This window comes from Crinia signifera, chromosome 11 (genome assembly GCF_055691185.1).
Source record: "Crinia signifera chromosome 11, ASM5569118v1, whole genome shotgun sequence".
In the NCBI taxonomy this organism is placed as follows: Eukaryota; Metazoa; Chordata; class Amphibia; order Anura; family Myobatrachidae; genus Crinia; species Crinia signifera.
Genome location: NC_139227.1, coordinates 53075467 through 53090194, shown reverse-complemented (window position 1 = coordinate 53090194; position 14728 = coordinate 53075467). Strand labels below are relative to the sequence as shown.

The window sequence follows — 14728 nt, the reverse complement described above, 5'->3', positions numbered from 1 at the left end:
CAAGGACACGTCACAATATTATAGCATGAGGATGGCGCAGCCCAAGGATGCACCAGTCTGTATTATAGCACAAGGTTGGCATAGCCCAAGGAAGTGCCAGTCTGTATTATCACACGAGGATGGCGCAGTCTGTATTATACCATGCATGGGCGCTGACTTCTCATCCCCTGCACATTACATTGCACAGATGTACACTATGGGAGGAGTCTGTAGATGTATTACGTGGCAGGCAATATGCGCTAATTGTGACAGGGGGAGTGGCCTATAGATTGTTGTCACTAAGTCGCCCATGTACCTTGTCCAGCTTGACTCGGAACTCCCGTCCACATTCCAGCGGAGTGGTGAAAGCGTCCAGGTCTTGGCCCCAGAAGGCAAAGAACTTCTCTATTCGCAGACTCCTTAGTGCGTAGTAACCAGAGTTCCGGATCCCGTACTTCTGACCAACGCTCATGATCTCATTGTAGACGTGTAAAGCGTACTGCGGGCAGAACAGAGAACATCCGTGTGATGTGACTGACTCATGCTAAAAGCCCCACAGGTGACTTTGGAAAATTGAATAATCAGTGAGGGGTCCAAAGGAGCGAGCCTGGGAAGCACGAGCGGTCAGCAAGGGGTCCCGAGGACCGAGCCGGGGAAGCGCAAGTGGTCAGCGAGGGGTCCCGAGCCGGGGAAGCGCGAGCGGTCAGTGAGGGGTCACGAGGACCGAGCCAGGAAAATACTGGATTTCTGCAGGGCACTAATAGAATAGTGATGCTACCAAGCATCCTGCAAGGAGCCCAGACATTGGGAACATCCTGTGGTGTAAGATGCGGACATATGGTACCACATATGGTATGCATGTATAGGTCACTCACCTCAATGGGAATGTAGAGAGTGAAGCCTGGCTCGCCGGTGTGCGTCATGCTCAGGACCCGGATCCCGTTGGCATATCCCACACTCATCTCCTGCAGAGGAATATAGACGCAGACAATGAATATCGGTCACTGGGCTACAGAGCACCAGGGCCAAGCGCGTTCTCACCTTGCAGAACAAGGATGGGAAGTGGTCAGGGGTCATCGGAGCATAGGACAACTCCGTCAGCACATCCATGGCACGTGGTCCAATCAGGTTCAGGGCTGCAGAATGAGAGACACAAAGCTGTATAGAGGGGTATGGGTGGGCGTGCTTCTCTACAGCCCTATCCACAGGCCAAGCTGCACGTTCCACTAACTGTATAACACACAGATACACTGTCATTCAGCATCTACAGATATACAATTACTATGGGCCTATTAATATGCACTGCAGGTGGGGCAGATGTAACATGTGCAGAGAGTCTGAATTAGGCCCTACCTCATGCTGGAATTGCTCCACACGAGTCGCATGTGGCGATTAGTGCGGCAAAGATGAGCAGGCTACATCTGTACCTGTGTATTTCCAGGTCACGTCCTCCAGCAGCAGGTCACTGTCATGCGGCATGTGCTGCCTCAGCCAGGACCAGCAATGCACCTGCTGGTCTGTGGGAGAGATCATGAAGAAGCTGCAGAAGGACAATGGGAGACTGGTTATAACCAATACACATCTTACAATGCAGTTTAGTGTTTTCTAACCGTGCGCACAGCAGCGTCTTACAGCTATGTAAAATAGGGTTTTTCCCTTTAACCCTTCACAAAGTACAATGTAAAAAGAAAGTATACATAACTTATAGCCAGGCGCTGAGGTGTTCAATATATGTCGTACTTCTCCGCCGTTTTATATACCAATGGTACCATGCAGAGGGAAATATAAATATAGTGAAGTACGTTGTGGTACAACAAAATTTTAATATACATAAAACAAATTCTGGTAGGTCACATTCAGATCCTCCAGAAATGTACAGTGACAATTAAAAGAAATATCCAATAAAAATTACAATGGTGCAAAGAAATTCATTGAGGGAGCCCCTTGTTGGCGACAAGGTAGAGAATTACCGGATAGTAGGAACTGATCGCCAGTTCTAAAACCTGTGATTTGCCCCGGGGCAATTTCACATGCGCTAACAGGTCCCACGTCCTGGCACTTCCATCCTGGGTCAACAAAGATGTGGCTCCCCGACCTTGAGTTTCGACTCCTTCTGGAGTCTTACTCAAGGTCTCGAGTGGTAGAGTGTCCATGGGTAACTGGTCCGGTATTTATGGAAACTCTCTAAATTGGTCCGGCATCTGCAGCTGTGTTTAGATCCGTTCACTTCCGGGATCCGTCCCGGAAGTGAGATATCGTCATGTTTGTAGCATCACATCCGTTGTGGTGCTCAGTCTCTTTGGATACGAATGCTATTGTCCACTGTCTCCTTGGATACGGGCACTGACTAGATCGGAAGTGATGTGTCACATATGCCGATACGTCATGTCCGTTTGTTCAAACGTTTTTGTTGATGAGTTGCTATGGTTACATAATCTGGTAGTTTCACCGTCACTATGGTTAGGAAGAAGAGCGCAATCAGTAACTTATAAGACAGGCGAGTAAGACATCTTATTTTATGAGAAAAGTGCAAATAGCGGCAATTATATTTCGGTGGCGTTAACATCTCAGCTGATGAAGTCCCTGGAGAGGCTGGTTCTTGGCTATCTTCGACCTCTAGTGAGATCTTCTATGGACCCACTGCAGTTTGCTTATCAGCCTGGAATTGGTGTGGATGATGCTGTCATACATCTGATGCAGAGGGCCCTGCCTCATCTGGAGAGAGCTGGGGCCACCGTGAGAATAATGTTCTTTGACTTCTCCAGTGCTTTTAATACCATTCAGCCCATGCTCCTGGGGGAGAAACTGGTTGACTCGGGGGTGGATCATCATCTAATAACCTGGATCCTGGATTACCTTACAAACCGTCCACAGTATGTGAGGACCAAGGAGTGCCAGTCCGATACTATTATCTGTAGTACAGGGGCGCCGCAGGGAACAGTTTTGGCACCATTTCTTTTTACTCTCTATACTGCAGATTTCACATACAATACATCAACCTGTCATCTACAGAAGTTCTCTGATGACTCTGCTATTGTGGGTCTTATCGTAGATGGGGACGATAGGGAGTACAGAGAACTTGTGCAGAACTTTGCTACCTGGTGTGTGGAGAACCATCTTTAACTTAACACGAGGAAAACTAGGGAGCTGGTAGTTGATTTCAGGAAATGTCAGCATACCCCCCCAACTCCGTTGAGCATTCAGGGAATGGATATTGAGATCGTAAGAACTAAAGGCCCCCATACACTAGCCGATTTTGGTCAGATTTCAGCCAGATCAATCGGATCTGGCCGAAATCGGACCAAAATCGGCTAGTTTTGATGTCCCTTCAGATCCGATGCGCGGTCCCGTGCGCATCGGATCTACGTCGGGTGGTCGGACCTGCTGCACGTCCGACCACCCGACTTGGGACCTAGTGGGGCGGTGCGGCGGTAGAGGGAGCAGGGGGGGCTGGGGACGCTGCGGGGGACACAGGCGGCATAGAGCCGGGCAGGGGGAGCCGGCGGGAGCTGTCAGTACGGAATAAAAAAAAAAGCCCATACCATGAATGGGCGGCCTGTGATTGGCTGAGCGCTCTCTCAGCCAGTCAGCAATTGGCTGAGAGAGCGCTCAGCCAATCACAGGCTGCCCATTCATACATAGCAGCAGCGGGGACGGGCAGTGCAGTGGCGGCTATTATATTTTTAAAATACTTGTCAAATGACCGACCGCTCTCTGATTGGCTGAGAGCTCTCCGGCCAATCAGAGAGCGGCCAGTCATTTGACAAATATTTTAAAAATCGAATAGCCGCCACTACGCGTCCCGTCCCCGCTGCTGCTATGTGTAAGTACACTGCCCGGCCAGGTCAGCAGCGCTCACCGCACCCGCCGCCTGCCCCCACCACCGCTGGCCGCCGCTGCCCGCCCCCACTACTCCTCACCGCCCTGCAGCTCCCCGGGGTTTTTTTTTACATGGGATAAATCGCATGCGATTTATCCCATGTAAAAAATGGCACATCAAGTGCCAAATTGTATGTGAGCCTCCCAGGGAGCTGCCGGGCGGCTCGCAGGTAAATTGGGTCCGACTTGTCCCTAGGACAAGTCGGCCTAATGTATGGGGGCCTTTACAAGTACCTAGGTTTTCACCTTAACAATAAATTGGACTGGTCTGATAATTCTGCTGCTCTATATAGGAAGGGGCAGAGTAGACTTTATCTGCTGAGGAGACTGAGGTCCTTTGGAGTGCAGGGAGCGCTCCTAAAGACCTTTTTCAACTGTGTAGTGGCATCGGCCATATTCTACGGAGTGGTCTGCTGGGGCAGCAGTGTTTCAACAGCCGACAATAAGAGACTAAACAGACTGGTAAGGAAGGCCAGTTCTGTCCTAGGAATGCCTTTGGATTCGATAGAGATTGTGGGTGAGAGGAGAATGATCAGCAAGATAACATCATTATTGGATAATGCTTCACACCCGCTCAAAAATGTTTTGAAGGATCTGTGTAGCACTTTCAGTGATAGGTTGCTTCACCCTCGATGCTCAACGGAGAGATATCGCAGATCGTTCCTTCCGGCTGCAATTAGAATGTACAACTGTCATGTTCTGAAGAAGACCTGCATGTTCCTAGATTCTTGAGTTATATTGTTTGGATCTAATCTTATTATGTGTGTTCTTATTATTATGCTATTACTCTTATCTGTTCTTGAACCTTGCTGTAACACTGAAATTTCTCCATTGTGAGACGAATAAAGGAATTCTATTCTATTCTAAGGTGATGGTGCATATAGCAGTGTAAGTTCTTAAAGTGACAGTGCTTCTGTTACATTTTCATGCATGGACGAGTTCAGAATAGACTTTCTTTAAAACAGTGACATCATATAAAAAATATTAAAAACTAAGCAGTGAACCCCTAAGACTATAAAAACCATTTCATAATCGGCATTAAGACCTTTAGGTATTAAGGTGCCTAACTCGTAAATCAGCTTCATTTCTGCTTTGGCTAATTGAGTGGCAAGGTCTCTTTGTCTACAATGCCCCTTTACCCATTTTAGTCCACAAAATCTTGTAATACAGGCTATATCTTTTTGATGGCATTTGTTAAAATGGTTGGACAGTGCGTGTGTCTCAAGGCCTTTTTTGATGTTGTGAATGTGTTCACCAAGTCCTATTTTCAATGGTCTAGAAGTGCGACCAATGTACCATAGGCCACAGGTGCACTGTATCCTGTAAACGACATTTTTTGTGTTGCACGTTATAAAATCGTAAATTTTAAAATCGTGTGAGTTGATTTTTATTTCACTTAATCTTTGTCCTGATCCTTGGACATGTCTGCATTAAATACAAGTCCCGCATCTAAAAAAAACCCCTTAGACTTTATGGTCGAAATGGCTTTTTTAGGGGGAGAGCGCTGTGTACTAATTTTGAACTCAGGTTTGGTTTAGTGCTCTCCGATATATGCATTTCGGTTTTGGAGGTAAGATTGATCCAATGATTGGGTCCTTTTGGATAATCCCCCAATGTTTTTGTAAGATCTTTTCTATGGATTTGTAATGACTGTTAAAATTGGTAATGAAGGCAAAGTCTAGTTTGGGTTCCTTTACTGTTATCTCTTTCGGTTTAAGTAACACTTCTTGAGGAATCAGTGTAACTTCATTTTTGTTTTTCTCTACTTGGAGGTTATTATAATCTGAAGCTAAAAATTTATTTTGTAGGCCTTCTGCCTGTTGTTCGAACACTTTCTGTTCCGAACAATTTCTTTTGATCCTTCGAAACTGACCGCCTGGAATAGCCTTCAGCCAGTTCGGATGGTGACAACTTGAACTGGGGATGAAGGCACCAGAGTCGGTCGGTTTCGTATAATTTTTTGTCTGTATATTATTATCGGATATATATACTGTCAGATCTAAAAAATTCACTTCCACCTTACTGCTGGTGAATGTCAGTTCAATATTTGAATTATTGGTATTTAAAAAGGTAAAATAGGAAATAATTGTTGTATAAAATCAACTTCACTCCCCTTACGATAAAATTTTGTAGCCCTTCGGATAAATTACTTTTTTTCAAAAAGGTGGAGGTGGCTTCTATGCCTGCCTCATGTGCAATGATCGTGTATAGTGCACGTACGTCTGCTGTGACAAGCAGCATGTCTGGTGTCCACCGAATCTCTTTTAAATCGGTAATGAAATCTTTGGTATCTTTAAGGTGGGAGTTATTAGTTCCTACCAATGGCTGAGAGATTCGCGGTCACTGAATCGATCCCGGATACAATAGGATGCCCAGGGGGATTTTGTGTGTCCTTATGGACTTTTGGTAACATGTAAATCACTGGTTTGACAGGTTCCATATTTACCAAAAATGCTGCTTCTTTATCTATTATTATTCCTTTGGTTTCGAATTCCTTTACCAGCATAATGAGTTCATTTAGAATCCTTTTGGTTGGGTCCTTTTTTAATAAGCTGTATGTGTGTTAGGGTCATCTAATTGACGTTTCATTTCTGCTTCGTACATTTCTTTTGGCATAATAACCAATATAAAATCCGATAATAATATACAGACAAAAAATTATACGAAACTGACCGACTCTGGTGCCTTCATCCCCAGTTCAAGTTGTCACCATCCGAACTGGCTGAAGGCTATTCCAGGCGGTCAGTTTCGAAGGATCAAAAGAAATTGTTCGGAACAGAAAGTGTTCGAACAACAGGCAGAAGGCCTACAAAATAAATTTTTAGCTTCAGATAATAACCTCCAAGTAGAGAAAAACAAAAATGAAGTTACACTGATTCCTCAAGAAGTGTTACTAAAACCGAAAGAGAAAACAGTAAAGGAACCCAAACTAGACTTTGCCTTCATTACCACTTTTAACAGTCATTACAAATCCATAGAAAAGACCTTACAAAAACATTGGGGGATTATCCAAAAGGACCCAATCATCGGATCACTCTTACCTACAAAACCGAAATGCATATATCGGAGAGCACCAAACCCGAGTTCAAAATTAGTACACAGCGTTCTCCCCCGTAAAAAAGCCATTTCGACCATAAAGTCTAAGGGTTTTTTTAGATGCGGGACTTGTATTGGATGCAGACATGTCCAAGGATCAGGACAAAGATTAAGTGAAATAAAAATCAACTCACACGATTTTAAAATTTACGATTTTATAACGTGCAACTCAAAAAATGTTGTTTAAGGGATACAGTGCACCTGTGGCCTATGGTACATCGGTCGAACTTCTAGACCGTTGAAAATAAGACTTGGTGAACACATTCGCAACATCAAAAAAGGCCTTGAGACACACGCACTGTCCAACCATTTTAACAAATGCCATCAAAAAGACATTGCCTGTATTACAAGGTTTTGTGGACTAAAATGGGTAAAGGGGCATTGGAGAAAAAGAGACCTTGCCACTCAATTAGCCAAAGCAGGAATGAAGCTGATTTACGAGTTAGGCACCTTAATACCTAAAGGTCTTATACGGCACCTTTACTACGCACAATATCACATTCCTACAGACCCAACACTACACAAATCAGGTACTTCAACACTTAACAATAAGAGATTTGAATAACCCCTTGGATATACTTTTAAAAAAGCAGGTGCCACACAAGAAAATTATAACAGCCCATTACAAATTTTTATACCAACCACTGGACTATGATAAAATAAAAACAGGTATAATAAAATGGAAAGAAGATTTCCCAAACCTCACGTTAGAAAAACTGTTAAAATCACTTGAAGAATCAGTAAAAACCATACCAGCAATAATGTACACAGAAATGTTCTATAACATCTCCCACTAGACATACTTAAAACCAAAAAGAAGGTTTAACATGGGTATAGCACCAAACTGTAAATGTCTAAAGTGTGATAGAGTGGGGGCAGATCTGTATCACTGCCTGTGGAAATGCGGACAGATTAAAAAATTTTGGGAGGAATTATGGCAATTTTCCATCAAATTATTGGCATACACTTTTCCACTGACCCCAGAGTGGGCGATCTTCGGGATAATTGGGAAGGAGACAAAGATTGCAAAGGGCAAAAAAATTGTTACTGGCAATATCAGCTGCAGCTAGGAAAAGCATCCTCCACAGGTGGATAGACAGATCTGCCCCCACAATGAAACTTTTTGAGGAAAAACTATTTTATATATTCCGTATGGAATGGGTGGAGGCGACACTCCAAAAAGAAAAAAGGGTGAAAGAGTTATTTGAAACTTGGGGAAATATCATAGAAAAACAGCCAAACATAATAAAGAATCTAAGAAAATGTTTCCAAACAACGAGTTGGTACGAAACAAGAATAGCACAAAATGTAGATCCGATAAGCACTATTTAAACCCACTAGAATAAAGGTAGACAAGGAGAAATGCGAGAGTTAAAGGAAGGGACCAAGATTTAGAGGCATAGATAGTCTGGTACAAAGAAGAGGGGAACTAAAGAGGATAAAATATGTGATTGATTGATTGATTGGTAGGAATGTATCTTATGCTGTCTGTATAACAGGCCACTATCCGCACCTGCTCCTATCGGAAGAAAGGAAATCCTCGAAACAATGGTTACCACCTATTACACAGGGGATCAGGGGCCTTAGGCATCAGGGATAACAAAGTATTAAAATCATTTATATGGGGTTAACCCTATGGGAGAACCTCATCTCCTTATAAACAGCATAATAGTGGTCTTATATGTCCTTTTATATTGTTTGCTGTTTAATTGCTTTGTATATTTTATATTATTTGTCGTATGATTATTTATCTATTTTTCATGAGTTCGGATTAAATTTATAATTTCCTCCTCTATGGAGTACTTCACTAATTCAAGGATAAAAAAAAAAAATACCCCTAGCACCATTTGGTAACCATCTAAGGGATAGAATTTATAAACCTTTAGCGTGGTCCTTATCGGGGATCCTCTTAGTGACTTAAATGAGGAATCCTGAAGTGGGTTATATAGCGTATTCATAACAGATACAAAACCCCTTTTGGGCCTTGTTCACATGAGAATGTATATGGCCCTCCACCAGAAAATTGATTCTAGTACTTGTACCAATGTTCTTGTCATTAACATATATTTGTAACCATCTCTGACGTATTGACTACCTGATGCAACTGCATAAAAGCTTCTTTTAATAATGTATATATGAAACTGAACTGAATCTTTTTGATTAATGTATATTTGCTTCAATAATAAAAAAGAAAAAAAAAATACCTAAAGGTCTTAATGCCGATTATGAATTAGAAATATAATTGCCGCTATTTGCACTTTTCTCATAAAATAAGAGAAGTCTTACTCGCCCGTCTTATAAGTTACTGATTGCGCTCTTCTTCCTAACCATAGTGACGGTGAAACTACCAGATTATGTAACCATAGCAGCTCATGAACAAAAACATTTGAACAAACGGACATGACGTATCGGCATATGTGACACATCACTTCCGATTTAGTCAGTGCCCGTATCCAAGGAGACAGTGGACAATAGCATCCGTATCCAAAGAGACTGAGCACCACAACGGATGTGACGCTACAAACATGACGATACCTCACTTCCGGGACGGATCCTGGAAGTGAGAGGACGTAAACACAGCTGCAGATGCCGGACCAATTTAGAGAGTTTCCATAAATACCGGACCAGTTACCCATGGACACTCTACCACTCGAGAACTTGAAAAAGACTGCAGAAGGAGTCGAAACGTGTCGGTCGGGGAGCCACATCTTTGTTGACCCAGGAGGAAGTGCCGGGACGTGGGACCTGTTACCTGTGATTTGCCCCGGGACAATTTCACATGCACTTTTAGAACTGGCGATCAGTTCCTACTATCCGGTAATTCTCTACCTTGTAGCCAACAAGGGGCTCCCTCAATGAATTTCTTTGCACCATTGTAATTTTTATTGGATATATCTTTTAATTGTCACTGTACATTTCTGGAGGATCTGAATGTGACCCACCAGAATTTGTTTTATGTATATTAAAATTTTGTTGTACCACAACGTACTTCACTATATTTATATAACCAATACACCACCCAGTGGACACCTGCTGCAGGACAGGGGTACATTATGAGCATGACACCACCCAGCACTCACTACACCCAGGGGGAAGGAGGGGCATCCGTGCCCAGGGGAAGGAGGAGGGGCAACTTTGCTCATGGGGAAGGAGGAGGAGGGGCATCCGCACCCAGGGGGGAGGGAGGAGGACCAACTTTGCCCAGGGGGACAGAGGAGGAGGGGCATCCGCACCCAGGGGGGACAGAGGAGGGGTGTCTGCACCCAGAAGGGATGGAGGAGGAGGGGCATCTGCACCGAGAGGGACAGAGGAGGAGGAGCAACCATACCCAGGACCGTGTCAAGGGAGGTGGAGGAGAAGTCAGCTAGAAGCATCTGTGCCCAGGTGGGTGGGACGGAGGGACCGTGCCCAGGGGAATGAGGGATGACTTGTGAAGGTTTAGCAGTAAGAGCTCTCTGCAGCTACAGACCTGCGTTTGTTGAGCCGAACTACACTGCAGTCATTCTCATATCCTCCACGCTCATTCAGCATTCCAGTGTGAACAATATGTCCTACAGGGACGTCCAGATCGTTGGAGAAGAGATACTGAAGAGTGTCCAGTGCCTGGTCTCCCGGGGACTGCAAGACAGGGGAAGCCATGAGTAGTATACGGAGGGACCACACTAAATATGGCTAATTAGACATTTGGGAACAGAGAGCAGCAGCAGCAGACAAGTCACTAGGCCAGATGCACCAAGCTTCAAAATATGATGGAGAGTTATAAACAACCAGCAAATCAGCTCATAACTGACATTTTCAAACCCAGTCTGTAACATGACAATTAGGAGCCGATTGGCTGGTCGTTTATCACTCTCCATTTCATCATTTTTTAAAGCTTGATACATCTGGCCCATTGTGATGATATCCGGAAGGGATATATATAAGAATTAATTACACAAGGATAGCTGGAGAGTAACAGATATAACAAGAATCTGAAGGTGGCCACACAGGTCTGCCTTTTCTGAGATACAAGTCAGACCAGTTTTCCATTGGATTCCCCTACAGCTCCCCAGGAGCGCTCCTTCAGACTTCGCATTTGGATTTATCGCATATAAAAATGACTCCCGGGAAGCTGCTTGGGGGAGTTCAAGGGAAGTTGGATGCGATACATCACGAATGCTAAACAGCCCCCACAATGTGCTGCTGATGGTCAGATTCCGATTGATCTTATGTGTTGCACATAAGATCTCCAGGCTCCGAGCCGATGTGTACGGGAAAATACGATATAGACAGTCCACGTGAGGTAGGAAAGGTGGTGGTGGAGTTTGCAGGAGAATCAGATAGCGGAGAAGATACGATATAGACCAGGGCTGGCCAAACAGGTCCTCGTGATCTACCAACGGTCCACTTTTCCAGACCACCTGAACTGTAGTCATTACTACAGTAACTGCATTCTTTCCTACTATAGATCCACAGGTTGCCTGTCAAACATGAACTGTTGGTAGATGTTGAGAACAAATTTAGCCACCCCTGACATAGATGGACCACATGAGGTAGGAATAGGGGGAGGAGGAGACTCACACTGATTTCGAACTTGGTGAAGGAGGACATGTCTATGACGCACACCGCCTCTTTGCAACATTTCACCTCCGAGCCCACAATATCAAACCAGTCCGGCTTATAAAACGTTTTGCTCTGATCCAGAGACAGGAGATCTGGGGACAGATGAAGTCACAGTCACGCCATAATGGGGCATTGTAATAAACACTCTATGATCCCTATTGAAGCAATGTGCAGGGTGCCACACTGCCATGCCTGGATCCAGATCCAGTCTCTTGTCCCTACTGCAAAACTCGAACAATGCCCCTCACCTTTCCCTGGTGGAATAAAGTATTTTGCCCTCTCGAATCCATGCTTCTCCATCCATCGGGCCCCCTGAGCATCCAGCCGATCATAGAGGGGCGAGGTGCGCAGCTGACGCCCGGTCTGGAAGTCCCAGCGGGGAACCTTCAGGTCATAGATGAGGGCTGAGGAGACAAGACACAGATTATTGGGCTGGGGATATCTGTGCCGCTACATCACCCAGGTCATTGTATTATACTTACGCATCACCTCCATCACTCTGTGCCGCAGGAAGGTTCTGCTGCTCTGCAGGGCCCCAAACCGCTTGATATCCAGAGACCAGACATTATCTTGAGGGTAGCCATGGACCATCCACTCTGCAAGAAACCTGTAGAAGAGGAAAACATCACTCACCCCCAAGGAGACCACAGGAACGTGTCTGGTCTCACACGATCACTGCAGCCACCAGTAAGCCGCGGCAGATGTGGGAGAGCGACAGACACTTACTTTCCAGCTCCGCCGCCAAGAGAGCAGCCCTGGGAGTTCATGCCAGCCAGGGTAAAGTATCTGAGAAGGGTGGGACTCTCGCCCATCACACAGCGCATGTCTGGGGTGAAGGATTCGGGGCAGTTAACGAGACGTAGAATCTCCAGGGCCTCCAGGGACGGCATCCGGCGCAGCAGGGCAGTGAGCAGTGGTTCTGCATGAATGACAGAAATATACCAGTACTGGTCTCTGCCAGACCTCACCCGCAGTCTCTCCTACACATCCCGCCCATCTTTGCCAAGCTATCTGGTGGCAATGCCAGCTTTACCAAAGTGATCCCAGTCTTCTTGCAGGTTCTGGATTTCCAGCTGGTTCCGACCCTCCGTGAAAATAGGTTTTGGGTTCTTTTCAAAGCCTCCAGAGAGGATGCCACCTTGCCAGCTTCGGATGTAAATCCTGCCATCTGGGTCCACCACAGCTGCGGATGAGGGCAGAAAAAGGGGATTGGTGAGCTGGGCAGTGTGCAGCATTGTACTAAATACATGGAACGATCTCAGCTAGTGACACATACTTGGCGTGTTGTCCTTTAACGGCGTGCGCAGTGGGCGAGTCAGGAGGTAGAAATGTTCGCAGGCATGTAAAGGAATGCTGACCGGCTCTTCATTAGACTGGCCGAGCTCATACGCCCACTGCCGGGAGAGGACACAGGGAATGGACGAGAGTACGATTATGTTTGTTACTTGTCTAGCGCAGATTCACACACTGAATCAGCCACCACACCACAAATGCCGCCTTCCTGGCGCTGTGCATATTGTTGCGGTGAGGCGTCTTATGCAGGCCAGGAAGACAGCATTTCCCCCTTAGGCACAGGAACACAAATCATCTATATGTGCAATCCCCGATTACCTGGCCGGCACAGTTGACAAAGTATTCACATTCCACCTGTCCCCGGTCAGTGTCCACTCCGCTGACATGGCCTCGCTCTACCAGTACGTGGTTTATAGTGGTGTGTTCGTGGACCAAGGCACCTGGAGGAGACATATGCCACATTAGAGATCAGCATCTTCTTCTGTAATGGTGTAATGGACAGACGACGGTAGCCCAACTATGCAAGGACCGTTATTGGAGGACACAGAGGGAGGAATCTAATTGCTGCATGACGCACTAACTGGAACACCACTTTCATGAATGTTTGCTCGTAGCCACACAGGGCTGAAACCAAAAATATGCAAGTCCACGAAGTCGGGTGTCGTTGTCGGCATTTACAATGGCAACTTGCACCCCCCATCAAGCTGCTCACACATAATTGTATTTCCCTCCCAGAGAGTCATCTACATTTCATTGTCATGCTATGCTACATGTATGGCAAAAATAACATCTAAGCTGTCATGATCATGCCATGTTACATGTACGGTAAGGTTACCGACTCACCTTTACTGCGAGCTGCAGTCACCAAAGCAAGAGTCACATCTGGTGTGGACACAACTGAATCCTCTGGTACATACATAGCCCCGACTAGATCATGAATATTAATAAGGGGGTGGAGCTCGCCAACTTGCCTTGGTGTAATGATCTCACACGGAATTCCCTTCATTCTAAAAGTCAGGAAAAAAATGTTAAACTCCACTGATGTATCTCAATTATAAGCAAGGATGGCGCCAGACCACACTCACCTTAACCGCGACACCATGCGCCTGAGAGATATAAGCCGATCTTGTGTCTGTGCCAGGAGGATGGATCCTGTCCGGGTATAACCTGCATGACAGACATTGCTCAGTGTTACACCTCAGCTCACGTGTGCTCTGCTCCCCAGTACAGATGCTGCCCCAGTACAGGATGTAATATAGCCTGCAGGACAGACATTGCTCAGTGTCACACCTCATCCCACATGTACTCTGCTCCACAGCACAGATGCTGCCATAGTACAGAATGTATTATAACCTGCAGGACAGACACTGCTCATTGTTACACCTCAGCCATCGGGATGCGGTCAAAATCCCGACAGGGTCAAAATCCCGACATATAGAATGTACAGGTGAAACAGTCTACATGACTTTCAGTCGACAGGTGTGAGGTCGACATGGGATCTTCACTGTTTTTTGAACCGACATGTGCCGACAGGCGGTATTTCATGCCCTACCATCCACTAGGGCGTGGTGGGAGAATAAAATAGTGTGCCGAGCGCAGCGAGGCACCGTGCCCGAAGCATTGCGAGTGAAGCGAGCGATGCGAGGGGCTGTGGTTCACTTCCAATGGTGTCCATGTCGACGGTGTCGACATTCGGGGAAAAAAAGTGAAAAAAACCCATGTCGACATCGCACCTGTCGACCGAAAGTCATGTAGACTGTTTCACCTGTACATTCTATATGTCGGGATTTTGACCCTGTTAGGATTTTAAATGTCCGGATTTTGACCGTCGGGATTTCAGACCGAATCCCAGCCAACATGTACTCTGCTCCCCAGTACA

At 45.7% G+C, this 14728-nt stretch overlaps 1 protein-coding gene across 3 annotated transcripts in view; it reads right to left on the bottom strand.

Moving 5' to 3' along the window:
* Positions 1-14728, bottom strand: part of PDPR (pyruvate dehydrogenase phosphatase regulatory subunit) — a 34571-nt gene that overhangs the window by 3931 nt on the left and 15912 nt on the right. For all 3 annotated transcript variants that reach the window (XM_083164207.1, XM_083164209.1, XM_083164208.1), the window contains exons 4-17: positions 13935-14016; positions 13693-13856; positions 13168-13289; positions 12833-12950; positions 12590-12739; positions 12283-12475; positions 12039-12163; positions 11805-11960; positions 11515-11648; positions 10424-10572; positions 1407-1519; positions 1021-1115; positions 855-944; positions 296-478 (exon numbers count right to left, since the gene is read on the bottom strand). In XM_083164207.1, the coding sequence (XP_083020333.1) occupies positions 296-478; positions 855-944; positions 1021-1115; positions 1407-1519; positions 10424-10572; positions 11515-11648; positions 11805-11960; positions 12039-12163; positions 12283-12475; positions 12590-12739; positions 12833-12950; positions 13168-13289; positions 13693-13856; positions 13935-14016 (1874 nt within the window). The remainder of the gene's footprint in view (positions 1-295; positions 479-854; positions 945-1020; positions 1116-1406; positions 1520-10423; positions 10573-11514; positions 11649-11804; positions 11961-12038; positions 12164-12282; positions 12476-12589; positions 12740-12832; positions 12951-13167; positions 13290-13692; positions 13857-13934; positions 14017-14728) is intronic.